The sequence below is a fragment of the Anolis sagrei genome, chromosome 6 (assembly GCF_037176765.1).
Source record: "Anolis sagrei isolate rAnoSag1 chromosome 6, rAnoSag1.mat, whole genome shotgun sequence".
In the NCBI taxonomy this organism is placed as follows: domain Eukaryota; kingdom Metazoa; phylum Chordata; class Lepidosauria; order Squamata; family Dactyloidae; genus Anolis; species Anolis sagrei.
The window spans coordinates 106,065,016-106,090,628 of record NC_090026.1 but is presented as its reverse complement, the minus strand read 5'-3'; the positions used below and the strand labels follow the sequence as shown (position 1 = coordinate 106,090,628).

Genomic DNA, 25,613 nt, shown 5'->3' with positions numbered 1-25,613 from the left:
GCACTGAACAGTGGTAGTTAAAGTGGTAGATGCAGCCTGACATTTTAAAATGTGAGTTGATAAAACCATTTTTACACAGTAATCAGAATTCACAAGGGTAAGCAAAGGCTACCTAGAAAAGGTATTTCAGAATTGAGTGAGAATTTGAGGGGGCGAGAGAAAAAAGCTGGAAATTGGGGATAGAGTTGGTAATGCCCTTCCTGCCCCTAAAAATACACAACTCCTGAGAAAGGCCAATATCTAGATGTGTCAAATTTCGAATACATCTCAGCCTCTCTCATCAAAACAGATTCCGGGATGTTCATGACGAGGCAGTAGTGGGGGGAAAATCCATCTACTGGTGTTTTATGGTTTCAGAAGATATTATCAGGAGAGAAAATCCATCTGCCTACACCCAGTATAGCTTCTCCCCATGACATAGAAGTCTTAAGCACACACAAACCCAAATTAAGCAAAAGGTTGTATATAAAAAACCAATTCTTATTTTGCAGAATCAGGCAAAATCGTAGTTCAGCCAAGGTGATGGGAATGTGGTCTCTGACATTTTTACAAGAACATAAGTGACCTCATATATGCTCGAATGCTTTGTCATATTGATATAATGTGCAGATTTCATAAATGTGGATTTAATATGTATGGGTATGAATGAACTGAATGAAAGGAATGAATGAATGAGAGGTAATAATTTTGGAGACACCATTCTGAAGATTAAAGCCTCCAAAGACTAAGCCATTAACTACCTGCTTGCTGGATTGTAATTAAAACCTGCTAATGAGAACTGAAATGGTTGACCTGCCCTAGTAAACTGTCATAAGAACTGTGACAGTGATAAGAGAAAGGTTTAGATCTGTCAATATTGGCTGACCAGAAACTGAATTAACTCTAATGGAAATGATCTCTGTTTACTAGGCTTGGTTGCTCAAGAAAAAAATGGTTCTAGACTCGTTTCGTATACAGGGGGCGCTGGCATTTCGATTTTAAAATTATTTCTCAAATTTTCTTGAAAAAAAGATCAGAAATAGCAAAAATCTGAATAGCTTCATTTACTTTGTTAATTGAAGGTGCCCCTCCCCCCTGTTAGTTTAAAATCTCGCAGTTTCCCTGGCCTCCCTGGCGACAAGCGGCGATGCGGTTTCTCCCAGTTGCCATCAAGAAAAGCTGGGCATAGCCACGCCCACCTCATTCCCGTGCCATCCATCGCCGTTTGCAGTCACCCAGGGAAGGGAAACTGCGAGATTAGTTTTAAAATCTCACAGTTTCCCTTCCCTGGGTGACTGAACAGCGATGGATGGCAGGGGAATGAGGTGGGCATGGCTATGCCCAGCTCTTCTTCATGGCCACTGGGGGAGTAGCCACGCCCACCTCGCCCTTCCGCATCACCGCTTGTCGCCAGGGAGGCCACGGAAACTGCGAGATTGTAAAACTTGCACCAGACATAAAAAATAATTACGAAAAATTGGAAAATTGTTTCAGTTCATAATTACTCCTCACACTATTCCTGCATGGCTCGATATTGGATCAAAAGGCAATTTAATACGAATTCATTACGAGTTTAGAAACTTACGAACAAGATCAACCAAGCCTACTGTTTACATTAGCCAAAGATAATGGTAAGGGAGTGAGGGAGATGTGCTGATTTAATGAACGATTCCTCAAATGAATCAAATAAAAAGAAAGAGGGAACCCACAAGATTTTCAGAAAATTAAATTATAATGCAAACTATTAAAACTGCATCTGTCCAAAAAGTAATTAACAATCTAAGGTAGGCATGATATTGCACTCTAGGTTGCTTTGATCAAGTTTGCATTTATGGGAATATAACCAAACTTCTGCTTACTCTCTGGCAGCCTTCTTCAATTTTATCTGTTTCCTCTGGAGCTTCTTTTAATGGTTTCCTTTTGCAAATGAATCCAAGTTTCACATCACATTGTTGATCTGCCCAATACCCATCCTACATCAGTCAAAGAAATAAAAAGATATTAGTGAAAGAGCCTATTCTGACCTAAGAATGCACTTCTTCACAAACTTCATGGAACCAATGAATAATTTTAGATTTTTTTTCCTGCCGAAAAGACTTAGAAAACTTCAGTTTCTCAAAACTAATTATTCTGTTATTTTCAAAACTCATTTTAAAGTAATGCTTTTGAAAACTTCCATATCTGTTTGAGTTTATAACACAAGGTTACCCTGTATCATTTTAATCACTATGAGAGCTATATCTTTTAAATCAGTGGTTCCCAACTTTTCTTGACCGTTTTGACCAGGCACTTCTCTCCAACATTAGTACCAAAAGAGTTACAAATCAGTCTTTGATCAACTTTAGATTTGGTTTGGTTATTTGAGGTGCTGATTTGGGAAATTGCATTGGGTAGACCACATAAGCTCTGGTTTCTGATACAGAACATGCTATCCAGTTGTTACCATCTGCTCACCCACAGAAAACCATATTTGATAAGCCTCAGCACTATAAGAGGGTTTTGTGAGATCAATTGCTCTTGTTGCAACGGTGTAGTAACAGTGAGGCTGCAGGCCATATTTTAGTTCTTGCGGACCATTGATGATCCATGGGTCACAGGTTGGGAACCACTGTTTTAAATAATACAGGTACTTTCAAAATATTATTCATACTGATATACATTTTAAACAAATGTATTCCCAAATACAATATCACAATAGGTTTCCATTTCTTAACTCTTAATTATAATTCTTAATTCTTAAATAATTAATTCTCAAATTAAGTGACGTTGATAGTACATATTATGCTGAATAGAAATATTGCATCACAATTGATAAGATGAAAGGGAAAAAGCACTTGGATAATACAAGGCAAGAGACACTGAAACAATATTACCTTCCCTTTCATAACAACACAGTCTTCTTGCCTGTTGGTAGCATGTGTTGGTTCTCCAGGTAGCCATTTAGTATAAGTTACAGGGGTCCCATCTGTCCATTCAAAGCACATTTGTACCTTGAGGTCATTCAATCCAATCCACAATTCATCGGTTGGTCCTAATTCGTGGATACAGAAATATGTTCATCCAATTTAGGGGATGGAGAAAACCTAAATACTGATTATAGTTATAATGTAGCTCTGTCTTTCAAGACCATGGAAAGGGATACATTGCATACATAAATTAATTGTGCCAAATAATGCTATAGTAACGTTGTGATCAACAACAGAAATAAAGTAAGCAACAACTTCACTGAATGTATTATCCCATCAGCATTACTAGTCCTAATTTAGAAATAAAGATCTCAATGATTGAACATTTTTGTCATGAGTAACCAAGGACAAGAGTCAAGCTGGATCTACACTGCCATATAATCCAGATTATCAAAGCAGACAATCTGCATGATCTGTTTTGAACTGGATTATACGAGTCTGCACTGCCATATAATCCAGTTCAAAGCAGATAATCTGGATTTTATATGGCAGTGTAGCAAGGTCCTGAACGATACTAGTCAAGTCATATTCTCTTATCCTAATAGGAATGACAAATACCCTGAATAAATCTTGCCAAGAAAACCCTTTAAGGGGTTGAAATACGTTGGAGTCAACATGAAGGCATATAACAAGAAGAACCAGTGACTGGTCCGATCCAGCACAAATGCAGATAGTCTTAATTGTCCCTCCTGCTTTCAGGAATACAAAGGAACATGCAGAGAGCTATCAAGTGTTCATTTGAAACTATGTTCTTGAATGTGAGGAATTATGGATCAGTCAGGTGGGAAAGTTGGAAGAATGCATAGACCTCCCATGGCCCCATAGCAGAGGGACAGTGAACAATTAAGGCTATCTTCATTTGTGCTGGACTGCACATACCACAGACAGAAAATAAATTATAGGAGTTTTGAAATTATAGTTGAAACCATGTTGACATTACAAGAATTTTCCATCAAGTGGAGCATCAGTGGAGGACTGAATAGTATATTTTCAGTAATGATGAGCACTGAGATATGAAGAGACCATTCTACAATTATCATTTTCCTATTTTACAAAAGGCTTATTCATCATCATTTGATAATGTGTTTACAGAACAACTGCATGTTACTGGCGTAAGAGTTGCCTGAACAATCTGGTGTCTTTCAGTAAGAGTTTTCTGTCACTGAAACCGAATTAGTAATTCTGCGCCAAACTATACCAGGTGTTTCCTTTTTTACTGAAACTTGGACCATAACAAATGAGATGTTACTGCCAAGATGAATGCACTGCACTTCCTCTGACTAATTCAAAATCAGGCAGAATGTTGTGGACTGGTTGGCTTCCAGCACTCATTCTTATGACAGACTTTGGGTCATACAGAGATCACATTTTTAATACTGTTTTCTTAAATTTCCCATCAACCCTAGTTAGGGATTCCTGAAACACACACTGGGCGTTCCTATTTGTTCCCTTATCTTGATTCTACTTTTGCAAATTTGCACTATGCTGCATGAAACACAATGCAGACATACAGTTCTAAATATTGTGGTACACTACATCTCCACAACTTACTTCAATTCAGTTCTTTCTTGATTCTGAATTATGTGAAAAATTCATCATTTGGGACAACTGTGATAATATCCACTACCAATTTAAACAATCATTTGGATTTTTAAAAGGCTTAGAACTCTGTAGATGAATGGATGGGTTTTAGAACTGTTTTTGTTGAGTCACAGATTCATTCACAGTAAGCTGCCTTGTTCATGGAATTTTTCTGGAGACCTCTTCACCATTTGTAATAGATTTAGGATTTCTTTCTTCCATCTTTTTCTTGCCATAAAAGGAACACAGTTATGGACAAAATATGCTATTTGTTAGAACTGAATATTAACAAAATATGTATAATACTTACTGTATCCTAGCTGAGAAAATATGAAGCTGTATTCTTCAACATTGTGAATGCTCGCCAAATCTGCACCTTCTTTTCTACATAAAGTTAATGCATCATCCCACAAGGCGGTTTCTCTGTTAATTTTGTAACAGTGGCCTCCATAGGATATCCACCCTTCAGGACACTTAAAGGGCACATTTGATTCTGCAAAACAACCACCCCCAACAGCACTTATTGAAAAGATGTATGAACATGAAATGCTACACGGACTGCATACTTACACGCAAAAGTACTGTATAATACTAAAGTATAAGCCTAGTTTTTTTCAGCACTTTTTTAGGCTGAAAATGCCCCCCTTGGCTTATACTCAAGTCAAGGTTATTATTATTATTATTATTATTATTACATTTATTATACTCTATTATTATTATTATTATTATTATTACATTTATCATTTTAGTCTAATATCATTATTATTACATTTATTATTTTACTTTATTATTGTTGTTATTATTACATTCATTATTTTACTCTATTATAATTATTACATTCAATATTTTACTCTCTTATTATTATTGGAAGAATATGTAAGCACATTTACATTGAAGAAAGTTAGAATAATGGTTTAATCAGAGTTGGACAGTTTTATCTTAAATTATAGTTTTATGTAAGTATTCATAAACATTTAACCTATCGATGCCTCAATTAATGTAATTTTATTGGTATCCATTTTTATTTTGAAATTTACCAGTAGTTGCTGCATTTCCCACCCTCGGCTTATACTTGAGTCAATATGTTTTCCCCGTTTTTTTGTGGTAAAATTAGGTGCCTTGCCTTATATTCGGGTCGGCTTATACTCGAATGTATATGGTATCCACTTTTTGCCTTACCATTTTAAATCCAGACTTCAGAGCAACACAGATATAGATATATAGATATATAGATGATTCTTGTGACCTCATCACATCAGCAAAATTGCCCATTCTATGACACTTTGCCTTCAGTACATGGATGGGATCTGAGGATCTACATCCTCGGAATCCATCAGAGGATGTAGATCTACTTCCAGCAGAGTTCTGCTCCTATCCCTGAACTGAGGTCAAAGTATTGTAAGAGGGAGCAGAGAGAACATGGGAGGCTTCCCATGTTCTCATTGAGAAGAACAGGGGGAAGCCAGGCAATGATGCTTCCCCCCATGAGATAGATAAGGGACTGGCTATCTGTCATATCTGTCATAACAATCAAAGTTCAGGCCAGTACTATCAATGATTCATCACGTTTGCCATGGATTACTCGGAATCAAAGGCCTATCTGAAGAGCCATGTTTTAGACTTACCTGAAAGGCCTGAAGATAAGGGGCTAATCTAATTTCTTTAGGGAGGGTATTCCAGAGCCGGGGAGCCAGCACTGAGAAGGCCCTCTCTCTCGTCGCCACCAACCGTGCTTAAGAAGGCGGTGAGTATTGAGAGAAGGGCCTCCTCAGCAGACCTTAATGCCTGTGCCAGTTCTATCTTTGAGATGCTGTCTCAAAGATAGGTTGGGTCCGAGCAGGTGTCCCCAGCATCACCATCTGGGTACAGTCCTCTAGGAAGAAATGGAGCCACTGCAACACAGTGCCCCCAAGATCCATTCCAGAGAGCTGACCCAGAAGGATACCATGGTCGATGGTAATGAAAACCACTGAGATGTCCAAGAAAACCAGCAGGGACACACTCCCCCGTCTAATCCTCTGCAGAGGTCATCCACCAAGGTGACCAGTCCTAAAACCAGACACAATCAGTTTCTTTATTTGCGAGGCAGAATTCCTTTTGGATGTACTGACTTGTAATATTTTTAGACCTCAATGGTATAAAAAGCATTATACATTTCTTAATGTTACAAGTCAGTACTTCCAAAAGGAATTCTGCTTCACTAATAAAGCAACTGATTGTGTCACTAGCAGCGCAACTATAGATGAATTTAGGAAGCACCTGGGCATGTTTGCTGCTCACGAGTGGAAGGAAGCTGACAATGCACTCATATGGTACGCAGGAATATTTATCACAATCTGTTTATAAAAGCAAAGTGGTGTTTTCCTGTCTGTCATTCCTGAAACCTCTGTTAGAAATGTAGCATTGGGTGGTTTCATAACTTTCTGAAATCAGGAGCTTCCATGTCAAGGCAAGATGTATGTAAAACACCCAAATAAAGACATGTAGTAATCTTTTAATTCACATTTTCTATTGCCAATGGCATTTATGCTGCTACTGTTATAGTCAGGATCCCTTCAGCCTGAAAATGATTTCATTTTATTTATTTATTTTACAAAAAACATGTTTGGCAATGGTAAAGCAAAAATGTGTTAGATAATAAACAACAGTTTCTCTTGTATCTCTAGTTTTCTTTTAATATTTTATCAGTCTCAGTTTGTGAGCTAGTTGTTTGAGTTTTTGATAACAATTTCACAATCCAGCTTGAAGTGATCAATGAACCATGAAAGTCACTGAATGACTTTGAATCAGTTGTTCTTTCTAAACCTGGCCCATGTCATAGGTTTGTTGTGAAAATCAAAGGATAACAAGAGCCACATACACTGCCTTGAGCACACTTGTGGAAAAAGAACATGTATTTCAATCATATTGAAAGTCGTGATAGTGACAAAATTCAGAGGCCAAAGCCACTGAAAATGGAGATTTTGAATATGTCCTTACATAGAAAGCAACCTTTGGCTGCCAGCACAAAATAGACACTGCCAGGGATTTAGGTAGTGGCAACCACTGCTCATATAACTAAAACAAAGTTCTTTGTAGTTGCCCGCAGAGTAGGAATGGGCAAAAGGTACCTTAGATTTGTGTGTGATTTGCAAGGATTTAGAGTACCGTGGGTTTGTTGCATCATAACTTGCTATATGCCTACCTGAAGGAATAATAAAGTTGTTGAGAGTAGAATTTCCCTTTTTACAAATGTACCCGAGTTTCTTTTTACATTCTAGGCTTTCCCATTTGCCACCTTTACCAGGATTAAATGTCCCACAGGTTTTTCCAGGCTCTGGAGAAGGACTTCCTTTAAGACACAGATACAAACAGAAAGATTATGCATCATGCATGCTATAATTTAATGGACATTTCTTGCAAACAGGGGCAGCTCGTCCATTATGCGAAGTAAGCGGTCGCAGAACACTTTTTTTTGCCAGGGGTGTAGAGGCACCTCTGTAAATGCCCCTCGACCGCCACTTGATGAGCGCCCCCTCAGCTCACAACAGCCCTAGCAGTCCAGGGGGAACCTCGGCTTTCTTGTCTCGCTGCCGGGCGATCCTCTTCCCAAAGGGACCGGGTCCTTGAACCTCGCCTAGCCCCTCTCGTTCCTGCTCTGGGTGCGTGAGCAGAGCCGGCGCTCAATCGTTCTCGGCGTTCGATCCCTTCCCCATGACCGGCTCCCTTTACTGATCCCCCGGCACTCCACCCGCCTCCTCTCCTCTCCCCAATCTGTGGGTGGGCCAAGGGGTGGAGCCACCACATCTGGCCTGCTTCGGGTCCGGAGGCGTGTCTGAAGACCCCAGTGTGTGCACCAAAAGTCGCCTCTTCTCCTGACTTTCTCTTCAGCCATTGGGACCAAGAGAGAGAGAGAGAGAGAGCCCCTCCGGCTGGAGGTATTTCCCAGCTCTGCTCCCTCCTTTGTTTTTGCGCCTACCTTCAGGAAAGGTGGGCATCTCCACCTCTGTCTCTCTCTCTCTCTTGGTCACCAATGGCTGAGGAGAAAGTCAGGAGAAGAGGTGACTTTTGGTGCACATGCTGGGGTCTTCAGGCATGCCTCCGGACCCAAAGCGGGCCAGGCAAGGGAGCAAGTGCGGTAAGTGTAGTTACTGGGATGTATAGTTCACCTACAATCAAAGAGCATTCTGAACTCTACCAATGATGGAATTGAACCAAATATGGCACACAGAACTCCCACGACGAACAGAAAATATATATCAATGATTGGTTTGGGGGGGGGGGGGCAAAATACTGTTTGCTTACCTTTGAAAATTACCTAGGGCCGCCTCTGCTTGCAAATCCCATTATATCCAATGAATACCTAAATGGTTTTTACTATAAAGTGTCAGAGTCGGTGAGGTATAGTGTTTCAAGTGACTTAAAAATATGGGTTATAGTCACTGCAAAGCCATTTCTTTTCTTTTTTTCATGTCAGGAGCAACTTGAGAAACTGCAAGTCGCTTCTGGTGTGAGAGAATTGGCCATCTGCAAGGATGATGCCCAGGGGACGCCCAGGTGATTATGTTTTACCATCCTGTGGGAGGCTTCTCTCATGTCCCTGCATGAGAAGTTGGAGCTGACAGATAGGAGCTCGCCCCGTTCCCCAGATTCGAACTGCCAACCTTTTGGACAATAGTCCTGCCAGCACAAGGGTTTAACCCATTGCGCCACTGGGAGCTCCTACTGCAGAACCATGATACATGATTGATGTTGAGCCAGTCATACTACTTACAGTCTAATCTACCTCACAGGGTTATTGTTGGGAGGTTAATGAAATGGCAGGAGAAATGTGTAACAAATAAACCTGCCAACTTTGTAATCAGACTGGAGGATTGAAATGAAGATCAACAAAAAAATATAACAATAACTTTAAAAAAGTGAGAAAACTAAAGCCACAAAGAGTGATGACCAAGAAAGCAACAAAACATGCAATGATGCGTCATAAACTAGAAAATGAAAGGAATCTGAAACAAAATTCTATGCATAGATATTATCCAAAATCTTCATAGGAAGCCAAAAGGAAGCTCAGGTGATTATCAAAAAGGTCCTGTTTGTGGAAGGCAATCTAACCTCCTGTGATGATCAACTCCAAAGTTGGGGCTTGGCTGAATTCAGACTATAGGAAGATTAGTATGGAAGCAAGCACTCCCTGAACTATTTAGATTTCAAACCACTTGTATCTTTCCATGTCAATTCCACCTATACTGACTTAACTCAAAACTACTTTCAAAATAAGATCTTCAAGAGGAGCACAGGAATGGACTCATTGTGATTTGCATCATTATCCAGACAAAATGTAAGTTATTACTCCAGACAGAGTGTGAGGAAAATATAGTCACAAAACCAATACATCACAACAGGAATAGTTACCTGGTGCCCAGTTTAGATATCTGAAAGGATTGCCATTACTCCACTGCCATCCACTATTGAAGTCCAAACTGTTAAGCCCAAACCAGAGTTCAGTAGTCAAACTGGAAGTTAACCCTATGTGAGCATGCAAAATATAACAAATCATCAGTCTCAGGAATACAGATTCTATAACAAGTATCAACAATTACAGGTTACTGGACAGAAAAAAGTTAGGAAGGAGAAGAGACTGAAAGGGGATTTCAGCAACTGGAAACTTTTCCCACCACTGAAGCATTTACAAAAGAAGTAACTCTGTCACAATGTCATTTTCTATTCAATTATTGCTGAAAATTATTTATACAATCCCTACAGAAACTCAAAACTTGGAGTACCATATTTCAAGCAATGAGTCACCCACAACCTATAACTTTGGACATGTGGGAACAAAGGATTGATCACCTTCTTTCATATTTATGGAGGAATGACATTTCCACATTTTTGTAATACTGTACAGGTAGTCCCTGTACAATATTACAAATGACTCATAGTTAAGAACGGGGGTGAGACAAAAGGAAGTGGCAGGAACTTTCCATGATCTAAAACTGCTGTGGAAAAAAGGAATATGGAGAAAATGCTGCATGCCATCTAGAAGGCTTAGGAAGGGACATTCAACCCTGAAAAAGTCATCATGAGGAAAAGGTGTCTCCACTGACGCTTTATCTCCAACCTTTGTCTCCACAAGTCAATTATTTCAAAATCGCATTATCACTGGGACAGAAGGTTCAGACAGCAAACCAAACAATAATCCTTTCTGATGCTATCTAAAGCTTGCAATCTCTCTCTCTCTCTCTCTCTCTCTCTCTCTATATATATATATATATACTAGCTGTGCCCTGCCACGCGTTGCTGTGGCCTATAGTAAAACTTATCAAAGTTGAGGTAGATATCTGGACTATTATGAAAGAGAGGTACCTACCTATTCCTTCCCCCTTTTCCTCCCCCTTTCTCTCCTTTCTTCCTTCTCTACCTCTTTCTTTCTTTCCTTCTTTCACTACTTGGTTTCATCCTTCTCTCTTTCCTTCACTCCCTCCCCCTTTCTTCCTTTGCCTTTCTTCCCTCCCTGTTTGCTTCCTTCTTTCACTTTTTATTTCCTTTTATTTTACCACCATCATAACAATAACAATAATGCAGTGCATTGCCTCTGGGACCTGACACCTCTCCCATTCCCCCTAAAAGGGTCTCAGAGGAAGAATAATAGCATCATAATAATCATAGAAATAACAACCTTTACCCGCCACGTGTTGCTGTGGCCAATCTTCCCTCTTTCTCTCCTTCTTTCCCTCCCTCCCTCCCTCCTTCCTTCCTTCCTTCCTTCCTTCCTTCCTTCCTCCCTCCCTCCCTCCCTCCCTCCCTCCCTCCCTCCTTCCTTCTTTCCCATCTTTCCTTCTCCTCTTCTTTCTCTATCTCTTTCCTCCCTTCCCCCTTTTTCTTTCTCTTCTGCTGTCTCTCTTTTCTTTCCTTCCATCTTTCCTTTTCTTTCCTTTTCTTCTTCCTGTAACTTTCCTTCCTTCCCCCTTTTTCTTTACCTCCCTTTCTCTTTCTTCCTTCTTTCCTTCCTTCCTGTCTTTCCTAGATTTTGACAGGGCGGGAAGGGGCGGGGTGGGGTTTGGAGGTGGCGTGAAGTAAAAGGAGGTAAGATTGGGGCGGGGGAGTGATGGAGCGTGGGGTTGCGTGTGTGTGTGCGGCGGCGGGGGGAGTGGGGTTGCGTGTGTGTGTGCGGCGGCGGGGGGAGTGGGGTTGCGTGTGTGTGCAGCGGTGGGGGGAGTGATGGAGCGTGGGGTTGTGTGTGTGTGTGTGGCGGCGGGGGGAGTGGGGTTGCGTGTGTGTATGCGGCGGCGGGGGGAGTGATGGAGCGTGGGGTTGCGTGTGTGTGTGCGGCAGGGTGTGTGTGTGTGCGGGAAGCGGCGCGGCGGGGCTTGGAGTGGGCATGGTTTCCGCAGAGGGAACGTTGGCCGGAAGGCCATGTGCGCGCGCCAGGGAACTTGCGGCTGGGCGCCAATGCGCATGCTCAGTTGTTTTGCCGTTTTGTGAGTGTGTTGTTGTGTTGTTTTTCATTTTGAGTAGATATGTTTGTACCTTGTGGGTTGTGTTATGGGCATGGGAATTTTGGTTAAGTTTCGTTGGGGTTTTTTTGAGTTTTGTTCTTTTGCCGTTTTGTGAGTGTGTTGCTGTGTTGTTTTTCATTTTGAGTAGATATGTTTGTACCTTGTGGGTTGTGGTATGGGCACGGGGATTTTGGTTAAGTTTCGTTGGGGGATTTCTGAGTTTTGTTGTTTTGCCGTTTTGTGAGTGTGTTGTTGTGTTGTTTTTCATTTTGAGTAGATATGTTTGTACCTTGTGGGTTGTGTTATGGGCACGGGGATTTTGGTTAAGTTTCGTTGGGGGATTTTTGAGTTTTGTTGTTTTGCCGTTTTGTGAGTGTGTTGTTGTGTTGTTTTTCATTTTGAGTAGGTATGTTTGTACCTTGAGGGTTGTGTTATGGGCATGGGGATTTTGGTTAAGTTTCGTTGGGGGATTTTTGAGTTTTGTTGTTTTGCCGTTTTGTGAGTGTGTTGTTGTGTTGTTTTTCATTTTGAGTAGATATGTTTGTACCTTGTGGGTTGTGTTATGGGCATGGCAATTTTGGTTAAGTTTCGTTGGGGTTTTTTGAGTTTTGTTGTTTTGCCGTTTTGTGAGTGTGTTGTTGTGTTGTTTTTCATTTTGAGTAGATATGTTTGTACCTTGTAGGTTGTGTTATGGGCATGGCAGTTTTGGTTAAGTTTCGTTGGGTTTTTTTGAGTTTTGTTGTTTTGCCGTTTTGTGAGTGTGTTGTTGTGTTGTTTTTCATTTTGAGTAGATATGTTTGTACCTTGTGGGTTGTGTTATGGGCATGGCAATTTTGGTTAAGTTTCGTTGGGTTTTTTTGAGTTTTGTTGTTTTGCCGTTTTGTGAGTGTGTTGTTGTGTTGGTTTTCATTTTGAGTAGATATGTTTGTACCTTGTGGGTTGTGTTATGGGCATGGGAATTTTGGTTAAGTTTCGTTGGGGGGTTTTTGAGTTTTGTTTCCTCGTTGGATGCCCCTAACAAATTTATATATATAGATATATAACACAAGCTTTGTATACACTTTAAAATGTGCCTGTTTCTACTTACATACAAATTCAATTTAAGAACAAACTTACAGAACCTATCTTGTTTGTAACTTGGGGACTGCTGTATTTAGAAATGCTGGATGAGATTACACATATAATCTTCAATCCCACCTTCCATGCATTCATCTTAAAATATGCATATTGCCTTTAATACATGCATAAATAAAAACTTTATTTTTCTAGATTTCCAGAATTATAAATGAGTGCAGTTGTAGTAGATAGATAGATAGATAGATAGACAGATAGATATATCAGAATTGTGTGAACATTAGCACACAATGAAGGTCAGAAGGAGAAACAATGTGAGTTGTATGGTACAGTGTTCAACCACTTTCCTTTGCTGTGTGTTATAATACACAAAATGTTAGAAAATATGCACAAACTGACCTGCCAGGTATGTTTGCTCGTGCAACTCTGTGATGCTCAGCAAATAGGCATTTTGTTGCTGACAACTTTTACTTGCTTGGTACCATGCCAGTGCGGCTTCTGAGTTTATCTGATATTGTACACCTGTCATAGGATCTTTTTTCCATAGTTGCTCTGCTGCATCAGCTACAGGGAAAATCAAGATATTCCTCCAATATTCATTATGGTAAGACAAAATAAAAGCCATCTTTTATCAATAAGAGAAGTAACTAGAAATCACTTTTGGTTTACTACTGGTTTTAAAAAGGAACTTTCTGTGACCTAAAATTGTTGTGGGAAAAGGGAATATGGAGAAAATGCCGCATGCCATCTAAAGGGCCATTAGGAGCATTTGGGAACATACACTTTTCGCATTTTTTAAAGTCTCTGCAGGCCCTGAGGGTCTTTCTATATCTTGGTGTACAGAGTTATAGGACTGTAGGATGGCATTTTGGCAGGTCAAATAGAATATGAAAGAATGGAAGTCAACTGTAGGAGAAAGCAAGCCTAAACTGGAAAAACAGAGAAGGTGTTTATTTTGTAGACCTGTTCATATGCTAGAGCAGGAGTTCTCAAATTGTGCTCTGGGGAGCCCTTGGGGCTCCACGGGTGATCGTGAGGGGCTTTGCAGTCCCACGCTGCTGCCCACCTCCTCCTCTTTCCTCTTCCTCAGAAATAAAAGGAAATTAAAGTTTTGAGCTGCCAGAAACAAGAGCAGCAGCATCTTCCCGGGGCACAGACCCTTTCCTCTGCCCCCCTCTCCACCCAGGCTCTTTTCCTTGCTGCCCAGAACCTCCCCTCTGACCCCCCCCTTTTTTTTTTTTTTTTTTGCTTCCAAAGCTCTATTTCTCTCCTATCACTCAGAGGATGTTTTGATTTTGCGTTTCGTGCATGGTAGAAGGGGGTTGGACTGGATAGCTCCTGGGGTTGCTGTTGCTGCTGCTGCTGCTGCTGCTGTTGTTGATGATGATGTTGTTACAAAGGCTGTGCGGCCATCTGTTGGGGGTGCTTTGATATTGCTTTTCCTGCATGGAAGAAAGGGGTTGGACTGGATGGTCTCTGGGGTTTCTGCTATTTTTATGATTATGATTATTACTATCGCAGATTTATTTGTACATAACAACACAGCACACATGCATATAAGGTCCAAGTGTCTGGGATTCATCTCTCAATACTAGGATCTTCCCAAGGGCCTAGGATATTAGCTGGCCCAAATGAAAAGGGTAAAATTATAAAACCCTTGGTGAGATAGATTAATTCTTTTTCACTTTATACTATGTGTTATTATGTTACTGTCATTACTTTATTGTATTATTTGGTTATTGTTCACATTTTATTTGATGTTATTGTTTGTTGTATGCATTTTATTTTGGCTTATTGTAATTTTTGGGCTTGGCCTCATGTTAGCCGACCTGAGTCCCTTTGGGGAGATAATGGTGGGGTATAAATAAAGTATTATTATTATTATTATTATTATTATTATTATTATTATTATATAAAAGGCAAAGAAAACATTTAGAATTACCTCTAAGTAGTGCTTGCTGTCTTATTAAATCATTAATTTTGTTCATTTATCAAAAAGGCACCAATGCTGACACTTTTGTAATGTGTGTGTATTTGATTGAACTGTTATTTATTTACAGTATTTATATTCCCCCCTTCTCACCCCGAAGAGGACTCAGGGCGGATCACAGAACATACTTATGCGGCAAACATTCAATGCAGTTTTATACACAGCTCAGCAGATAATTATACATAGACAAGAGATATATATCAGCTTTCCCTATCTTTGCAGCATCTTGGAAGGTATTGTGTTCAATTCTGCCCATGGGGGATGGAGGGTGTGTGTTGGTGCTCCACCTCCCTGCTGAAGAACTAGTTCATAACTTACTCCTTTGGATTGAATCACCGGCAATCCTTCTGTGTGCCTCAAAATACCTCCCCCACTTTTTTATGAGCAGTACTTATTTATCTAATCACAATTTTGCTTTCGAACCGCTAGGTGGGCGGAAGCTGGGCTAAGGACAGGAGCTCACCCTGACTCAGCTTTGAACTGGCAGCCTTTTGTTGACTAAAAGGCTTATCACCAACCATGTTTCTAACCAGCTGGTAGCCTTATCATGAACTATTTACTAGATAATAGAGATGTTTCAATTTTATGATCCAAACTTTTAAAAGAATATTGCAGAACTTACATTTCACTGGGCAAAGGCCATATTTCTTGTCTGTATCATAGTTCCTCGTTGTTGAACACCACAGGAAACCATCTGACCTGGCAACATTTGTACACTCAGCATACCAATTGCCACCATACTGGAAAGGGAATACACATGGTGCTCCATTGCTATTGCCTTTCAGGGTAAACATATCTGGAAAGAACAATACGGGAACTATTTTTAAAACTGCAAACTGAGTTCAAAGTACAAAATGGTTTGCACTCAATCGGGGGAGAGGGCAGATGAAAGTAGGAGGTACATTCTTGCCCTTTCTAAGAGGTTCAGGCAAAAAGAAATTGGTGCAGCCTCTCCTAGCTTGCACATCCTTCTTCATTATAAACTTTTCCATCTTGTGTTGCTTGGTCATACATGTACCCATTCATAGAATCATAGAATCATAGAGTTGGAAGAGACCTCATGGGCCATCCAGTCCAACACCCTGCCTAGAAGCAGGAATATTGCATTCAAAGCACCCCCGACAGATGGCCACCCAGCCTCTATTTAAAAGCTTCCAAAGAAGGAGCCTCCACCACACTCCGGGGCGGAGAGTTCCACTGCTGAACGGCTCTCACAGTCAGGAAGTTCTTCCTCATGATCAGATGGAATCTCCTTTCTTGTAGTTTGAAGCCATTGTTCCATGTCCTAGTCTTAAGAGAAGCAGAAAACAAGCTTGCTCCCCCCTCCCTGTGATTTCCTCTCACATATTTATACATGGCAATCATATCTCCTCTCAGCCTTCTCTTCTTCAGGCTAAACATGCCCAGCTCTTTAATCCGCTCTTCATGGGGCTTGTTCTCCAGACCCTTGATCATTTTAGTCACCCTCCTCTGGACACATTCCAGCTTGTCAATATCTCTCTTCAATTGTGGTGCCCAGAATTGGACACAATATTCCGGGTGTGATCTAACCAAGGCAGAATAGAGGGGTAGCATTACTTCCCTAGATCTGGACACTATGCTCCTATTGATGCAGGCCAAAATCCCATTGGCTTTTTTGCCGCCACATCACATTGTTGGCTCAATATGATGCCAACAATGTTTTCTTCATTGAAACGTTGAAGGGAAAGATATCTTCCATTACCACCCAGCCAAGTTAGTCACTGGGAATTGTAATCAAGCACGTCTGGGAAATGTTCAGATGGGAAGGTAGGCTCTAACTACAGAAATGATGAGATAGGCTGAAATCCTATTGGGGCATGATGCTAGTGTAAAAATCATTGTGCAAGTGGTTCTCAGGGATTGCATGAGCGCAGTTCCTCATATCTCCAAGTGCTCTGTAATCAAACATACATAGCATTCTCTCATAAATCTGACCAAGTGGTTAAGGAGCTAATTAAGTCTTCAGATGGGTTTGCTCAAGGCTATGCTGTTCACCAGGCAGTCAATTGAGTAATTATAGGATCCACCATAACAGCACTGACATATATATTTATACTACCCTGGAAGCGCATTATTACCTTGGCCTCAGGCTGCCATTTAAGGTGTAGTAAAATCCTTCTTACCATTTGAACAGTATAGATAACCAGGCTCTCTCAAAATAACAAGCAAGTATCGTGACCAGTATGGGTTTTTAAGTGCATTTCATGGTGCCATGACTAAAGGAAAAGTGCAACCAAGTAAATATAGTGCACATTAAAAATATGGCCAAATTTACCTTCATAGCCCCGGGAGCACAAATCATCTTGGGTCCCGTAGACCTTCCACCTACTCCATTGGCCTGATCCTTTGTACAGCATAATTCTCTTCTCATTTCTGTTGCCATAGTTGAAAAAAAGATCAGCTCCTTGGATGGCAAATAGAGTGTCATTTCTACATTCCCATTTCTGAAGACTGCTGTCTGCATCACATGGGTACAGAGTTACGGGTGTCCAGTCAACTTTTGTAGACACTCCCAAACATAACTTCAGAGAAATACTCATCAGCTGGTGACTGGAAATCCATCTGAATATTTGTCCTTCGTTTTCATGGTTGCAGGTACCAGTAGTAACATAGCTTGAACTCAAGGCATGTACACAAACCTTGTGATCTTCATTATATACTAAAAATTTGCTTGTATCTGTACAGAAATGTAAGAAAACCAAAAATGTAAAATAAACACCAAAATGTCAAAGAAACTGGTTAAAAACAACTAGTGCCTTGTATAATAGAATCAATCTGCTCTGTGAATCTTTCCTGATTTAGGATCTCATCACATGGAGCATTTTCCCCGTTGTAGGACACTTTAGTTCTGTTTCAAAGATGAAGTGGCACAGAGCCCATTTGCTTACTTCTGGTCGCCATCCATTGCCTTTTGTCTTTGAAATGGGGCTGAAGCATGCTGAAAGGAGGGAGTTCAGAACATGGGTGAGAAATCGTGTTCTGAGTCCCTGGTGTACACCAGAACTGTCACTCACACTGAAAAAGACATGTGATGGGATCAGACCGATTTGCCCATGTTGAATCATTTTAATGACATTAAGGAATTAGAGTTTCTCACCACTACTTTCCCTTAATTTCTAGACTCAAAATTGTGCTCTTGCTAGCTTTTTAACATAACACTGGTTTAATAGATGGAAGGGAAACCTAGCAGGAGGGGATCGTGGTAAAGTGGTTTATAATTAACTGGTATAATGAAAAGAAGCAAAGCCTTGCAAAGGGGGATCTTTGGAAAGGGGTTTAAAATTACACTGGTATAATGAAAGGAGGCAATGCCTTGAAAGAGGGTGTCATAGCAAAGGGGTTTATAATTATACTGGTATAATGGAGGGAGGGAAGGCATGGGAAAGACTTATCATGGCAAAGGAGTTTAAAATTGCACTGGTATAATGAAGGGAAGCAAAGCCTTGCAAAAGGAGATCATGGCAAAGGGGTTTATAATTTCACTAATGGAGGGAAGGAAGGCATAGGAAAGACTTATCATGGAAAAGGGATTTAAAATTCCTCCCCAATTAGGATTTCCAATGAGATGAAGTCCATACTAATCCTGGCTTTCAGATATTGATGTTTTCCCTGATTTATTTTTTAAAAAAAAGTAATATGGAGAGGATGGAGAAAAGGATTCCCCATGTGATGGTTCAGAAGGCAGGCAACAGTGGGGAAAAACCTGAAGAGAGAAGCATGTGTGATGGGAAGACAGAAATTGAAACAGGATGATTGGGGATCCAAAACTGTACAATTCTCTTTGCTAGACAGATGGTTCCCAACACTTCTCAAGGTCCATGTGATGAGGTCCTTAATATCTTTCAAGCCACTACATACTGATCCACTGCCTTGGATCACTACAATTCATGGGCATCCATTACAAGGTCTTTTCAGTGATGTAACACCAATTGAAGTGAATGTAAATATACTAAAATATGGTTCTACTTATATCTCCGACAGATTTGTTAAAATGTTACAAAAGTGCTTAAAGAAGAAAAATATACTGGCCAAAATAAAGATTCACAGAATTATGATAAGGAAATATTAAATGTAATATCAAAGTGTTTAGCAACTAATGGTTAGAGTTTGACATCTTTTACAAAATTGGTAGCAAATTATGATTAAAGATCAATGAGGTCCCCAGGTTAAAAAAAATTATAAAATTGCATTGGCAGCAATAATCAGCCATGTAACTATGAAAAACTAACACATGTATAACCTAAATAAATGCTCCAAAGGATTTTCTATTGTATTTCATATATTGAACCATGTGTTTATCACCCCAAGTAAACAATACAGCAGAATCCCACTAGCTACTCACTCGCTTGCACATTATTAGGGGTGTGGGGAAAAAAATGAAATGAAAGGTTTTGATTTCATCAGTGTCTACAGAGAGAATGTTTACAGCACAATTCTGATCATGTTTAAACCACCTTTCCTAGCATAATGCAACTGAGTGGTTTACCAGGGTTATCCCTGAGTAGACTAGATAATAGATGATACATGTGGATAAGAGTGTACCATTATATGCAAAAGTTCTCATAGAATCATAGAATTGGAAGAGACCGCATGGGCCATCTAGTCCAACCCCTCGCCATGAAGAAAAGCATCATCAAAGTACCCCTGACAGATGGCCATCCAACCTCTGTTTAAAAGCTTACAAGGAAGGAGTTTATGCCTATTTCCACCTGTACTTGGTTTCCCTTCTCATCCAAACTCTCTCTCAAAAGAGAAACTCGTTTAGATACTGAGTAAGACTAATGAAACTTGTAAACACCCTACTCTGGAAAGTAAATTATCATGCTCCCTCCAGTCTGGAAACAATGGCATTGTTTGACATAGAGTTGCAATGACCCAGAGGGAATTTATTGCTTAACTTTTTGGGGTGGAAGTTCAGACAGAAGGCAGGCATGTTGAATGTTCCCACGTCTAGAATTTCCTTGGGATTTTAAAAGGCAGTTTTGACTCTTTCTTTAAACTCGAGGGGTTTTTTTCTATCTTTCAAATATCTAGGACTCCAATACATTTCTTGGATTTGCCGGGAAGGGGTTCATTTAAAGCACAAGAAAAGTCTGTTAATGTTTATTTATGCCTTTCATTTCCTCTGTTTTGAGTTTTATAATTCTATATATAGTTTATAGCTGAGGGGGAGTAGGGGTTTACAGACCAATAGGAATCTTACATCGCAATTAGATTTTTCTTCAGTCCTCAAATTTTAAGCAGTGCAGAGAATTCCCATTGGCTATGTGAGCTAGGGCTAATAGCGTTTAAAAACAACTGGACATCCATAATCCATATCTTCCCCATCTGTAGTACATATTCTCCATCCTCTATCATCAGCTGTTTTTTTTAATATATCTATATATCTATGTGCATAAAAAATGTCCTGGTTTCTCTCTCCTTCTTCCAGTTTCCCTCTTTGTCCTTGGCTTACTTCAATTGTTCACAAAATGCAAATGCAGTTTGCATTCAATTAAGCTTGGACATTCTTCCTCATTAATAGCTTTTGCCATCTTGACCACACTCTGATGTTGCTTGGCCACAAATGTCCTAGTTTTCATCTGTGAAAAGCTCCCGGTGGTGCAATGGGTTAAACCCTTGTGCCAGCAGGAATGAAGGCCTACAGGTCAGAGGTTTGAATCCGGGGAGAGCGCTTATGAGCTCCCTCTGTCAGCTCCAGCTCCCCATGTGGGGACATGAGAGAAGCCTCCCACAAGGATGGTAAAACATCAAAACATACAGGCGTCCCCTGCGCAATGTCCTAGCAGATGGCCAATTCTCTCACACCAGAAGCGACTTGCAGTTTCTCAAGTCGCTCCTGACATGAAAATAATCTGTGAAATATTGGAGAGTATGTAGTACCCACTGACAGACAAAGACTTTCCAAACATGCAAGAAGAGACCCTATCTAAAGATTTTGAATGTCGAAAAAAAATAGACAGTATTTTGTCATTCATGTATTTGTCTATATATTTATGATATATTATAACACACTGTATTTTTATTGTTCAGTTACTATCAGTAGCTCTTTAGCAGAAGAGTAACCAGGAAATGCATGTTCTTCTGTTTCAATGAAAGAGCTGACCTAGACTTATCTCGTCCATAAACTGGTTTCCTCCTCTTGTCCTCCTTGGCTTCCAACCCATTAGGAAGCAGCATAAAGCTGATGACTGCGGGTTTGCAGACACAAATTCTTGCTGTTTGCCAGTTAGCTTTCCTTACTGACAATACAAGGAAATGTACAATTATCACCGATGGTGATAAAGTACATTGTTGTATCAACAAGTAATAGTGGTTCATGTAAACTAGTAAGTGCAACGCTTGCAAATTTTTCAAAATACTGCTACAGACTGTAATAAAAATAGCAACACATAATGTGAAACATTATAAACAATTGATAATGCAGTCCTAGTAAGTCTTGTGTCAAAGTCAGTGAGCATGGGACTGCAGCCTGAAAAACATTGAATGTATTGTTGAAGGCTTTCATGGCCGGAATCGCTGGGATGCTGTAGATTTTTCAGGCTGTATGGCCATGTTCTAGAAGCATTTATTCCTGACGTTTAGCCCGCATCTGTGGCAGGGATCCTGAGAGGTTATGAGGTCTGTTGGAAACTTAGGAAAATTGGGTTTATATATCTGTGGAAAGTCCAGGGTTGGAGAAAGAACTCTTGTCTGTAGGAGGTAGGTGTGAATGTTTCAGTTGGCTACCTTGATTAGCATTTGATGGCCTGACAGTTTTTAGGTGTGGCTTGTTACTGCCTGGGATAATCAACAGAAAGGAAGAAACCATGAAAATGAACAAAAACTGGCTACCAGTATTTAAAAAATTCTAAAATTATAACAGTAAATAAAGAACAAAACTCAAACACAGGGGAACTCTAGACAAGAAACAATCAGGAATACCTAGATGCCTGCCACAGATGCAGGCAAAATGTCAGGAGTGAATGCTTCTAGAACATGGCTATACAGCCCAAAAAACCTATGACAACCCAACATTCATTGAGTTTTTTTCATTCCACCAGAATAAAATAATTCATATAGGTTGATTGACCCTTATCTGTAATACTTGAGATGAAAAGTATTTTGGATTTAGGAATACTTACATATACATACTGAGACATTTTGAGTTTTTGACCCAAGGCTAAACATGGAATTAATATGTTTCACATACATCTTGTCTCTATGTAGTGTGTGTGTGTAGTATTTTATACACAATGTTTTTGATAATTTTGTGCATGAAGCCAAGTTGGTATACACCGAACCATCAGAAAAGTGTCATTATATCAGTCAGCCATATGACAATTTTGTATTCTGGAATATTTCAGATGTTTTGATAAGGGATATCAAACCTGTCTTAAAATGTTTGGTTAACTATTAACAAATGTTTGATAGTAAACAACCTCTAATAACACAGTATGAAAGGGTTTAATTGTGGGGAGGGGGGAGAGAGATTTTGTAAGTTACACCAATTTCCCTGTAGGAAGGGTGGGAAAAGTGTAATGGCACTTAACAGTACATCTGATGATGTGTCCAGGGTATACTGCCAATGTATACTGCACAATGTATGAAACAATGGTACTCAAAATATAGTTGTTTTTTTTTTAAAAAAAAAAAACCCAGGAGAGGAGAAAGCTAAACCCCGAAAATGGATACTTTTAGCTATTTACACTAACAAATATTGAATTAGGGTTCCAAAAATGCTGCTGAAGCGTTGCTCTGCCAATTTTGGCGTATGTGATATCAAAGTGAACATAAAGCATTGTTCTTCCAAACATCTCCACCGTCAGAAGTTAGGGAAAGACAAGGCCTTCTCTAGTCCTATCTACACCGCCATCTAATTCAGTTTGAAATTCCATTATATGTACAGTGTAGACTCATATAATGCGGTGTAGACACAGGGCCTCAGTTGTGGCAATTTTTAATTGCGGTGGAGATTCATCTAGTGCAGAATCACATCTCTTTCTAGAATGAGTTGAAGATCTTCTGGTGCTGTTTTGCTCACATAAATAAATAAATAAATAAATCTCTTTAGAACACATTGTCCTTGAAAGACGTAGAACTGAAAAGAGTAAGATCATTTAAAGACTTTTAATTAAATGGATAACTCCCAAGTTAACAACATGCTCAATTGTAATGGAAGCAGGGAGCTGAATCTGGTTAATCCTTCCTTTCCCCCAAATTCTTCCTTTTTGCAGAATTTGTATCTGTCTAATCATTTTTAAAGCCATCCAGGTTAATGGCTATGACTTATCATTTACAGCACATTTATTTTAACCCAATTCCAGTGGGTTTCTGATTGAATGGGGATTCGAACCCTGGTTTGCAGAGTCCAACACTCCAACCATTTCACCATGCTGGCTCTTAGACACAGCAGTATTCTGGATATAAGAGGATCCTTGCATCTGGATAAAAATCAGGAATGAATCCATAGCTACAGATAATCACACAAACATCTGAACCAATGTAAAGGTAAAGATTTCCCCTTGATATTAAGTGTAGCTGAATCCTACTCTGGGGAGTGATGCTCATCCCCATTTCTAAGCCAAAGAGCCACCATTGTCCATAGACACCTCCTAGGTCATGTGGCCGGCTTGACTGCATAGCATATCGTTACCTTCCCTCTGAAGCAATTCCTATTGATCTACTCACATATGCATGTTTTCGAACTGCTAGACTGGCAGAAATTGGGGCTAACAATGGGAGCTCGCTCTGTTTCGCAAATTCAAATTGCCGACCTTCCGATCAGCAAGTTCTGCAGCTTAGCAGTTCAACCCGCTATGCCACCGCAGCCCCTTAATTTACAATTTAGCATGTGAAAAATCCATCTTATTTTTTCCTGGCACTCCTGAACTCTGTATAGATGGCTTAATGCCAGGTCTCAAGCATAGAGTATATATAGAGTACTCCATGCAGAAGACCCTATCAACTTGTCAAGGTTGGGAACAAGGCCTGTGGAGTAATACCATGGCCCTCTTTCACTTGTTGATTAAGTTATCTTGTACACAGTTCTGCTCAGCAGGAGTAACACTATAAGGTGCAGGAAACACACCAAAGTAGAACATGTGAAAAAATACTGCACCTACAAACTCATGTTTCTGCAATCAAGTAGGAATAGGTGTAACATTCAAGAAAACACTGGGAACAATGTATTCTTGGTGACCTTTGTATAGGTGGTGCATCCATTATAAGGAATTCCAAAATGCTCCAAAATCCAAAATTGGCCACTCGAGCAGTGGCAATTAGTGACACCTTTGTTTTCTGGTCTATACAAACCTTGTTTCATGCATGAAATTATCTAAAATATTGTATATAAAATTACATTCAGGCTAGGTGTATATGAAACATCAATCCATTGTGTCTAGACTTGGGTCCCATCTCCAACATATCTTGTTATGAACATATATGCAAAATCTGAAAAAAATGTGAACTTCAAAACATTTCTGGTCTAAAAATTAGAAAAGATTTACACCAGTTTGCAGTACTATACATGTCCATTCAGAAATGAACCCCACTGATTGCCTTGCTACAATATATATAACCTGTATTAAAACTAATAATAATGAATAATATTGTTCTCAAAGCTAAAAAGAGAACAGAGCTGTATAGTTGGAGATAAAGGCATTGCTGATGTACAGAACTACATACATAACTTTACAAGAACAGCATAATGTTGATTAATAAAATGGTGAAATAAACTTATTGTTTTACATGCCTCTGAATATTTATTCTATGATAGGCATAGTCATTTAAGATCCTGCGCATTTGCTGCAATGAGCAATCTATCTTCACAATTCATATTTTAAAATGCATTTTATATTGACAGAATAGAAACACAAATTGTGAGCCGAAGCACCAGCCAACAGAGTCCTCTAGCCAAGCTGTACAAAGATAAGATTGGGTTAATATTTAAATCAGTATGCAGTTTAAATCATGATCCCAAGTATCTCTTTGAAAGCTGGTTTCCTTCTAAGCAAAGAGAAATCTAAGTTGCAATTCTATCGTAATATCCTCATTTCAGATACAATAGTGACTTACCCACTAGTGAAACTGCGCCATGGAAAACTGAAAGAAAAACCAACAGCAAAGGAACAATCATTGTAGGTGGGTTACGATTGGCTTCCCTTCCACCAGACTATGCTGTGTAATGTGTTCTTTTTGTACCATATCTGGTTGAAGCCAGCAAAGAGGAAAGCTGTGCTAATTTCTGAGAACTGATAGTTCAGGGAGAGCATTCTCCCTGTTGTCTACCGATAAGGAAATGCCCTGCCACATGGGGGCATTTTGGAATAACAGGAATTCAGAGTTCAAACTGTGCTTCCCTAAGCTAATTTCACTGCTGAAGAAAAAGGAAGGAAGAGCTTCCACTGAGTTGCAGGTGATAAACTGATGACTGCTCAGCACATTTTTTTCTGGGAATGCCTCTCATGAAATGTGGGAAACGGTCACTACTAGGATGATCTTTTGTCACACTGGGAAAACGAATAGAAAGAAACAACTTGTGCCGCC

General features: G+C 39.8%; 1 protein-coding gene across 1 annotated transcript in view; it reads right to left on the bottom strand.

The window, feature by feature from the left end:
• The window catches only part of MRC1 (mannose receptor C-type 1), a 62,217-nt gene extending 36,813 nt beyond the window's left edge, over positions 1-25,404 (bottom strand). Inside the window, exons 1-9 of the mRNA XM_060782351.2 lie at positions 25,143-25,404; positions 17,362-17,763; positions 15,688-15,861; positions 13,475-13,639; positions 9,918-10,031; positions 7,711-7,857; positions 4,837-5,019; positions 2,853-3,010; positions 1,839-1,952 (exon numbers count right to left, since the gene is read on the bottom strand). Of these exons, the coding sequence (XP_060638334.2) occupies positions 1,839-1,952; positions 2,853-3,010; positions 4,837-5,019; positions 7,711-7,857; positions 9,918-10,031; positions 13,475-13,639; positions 15,688-15,861; positions 17,362-17,763; positions 25,143-25,203 (1,518 nt within the window). The 5' untranslated portion in view covers positions 25,204-25,404. The remainder of the gene's footprint in view (positions 1-1,838; positions 1,953-2,852; positions 3,011-4,836; positions 5,020-7,710; positions 7,858-9,917; positions 10,032-13,474; positions 13,640-15,687; positions 15,862-17,361; positions 17,764-25,142) is intronic.
• Between the last annotated feature and the right edge of the window lie 209 nt (positions 25,405-25,613).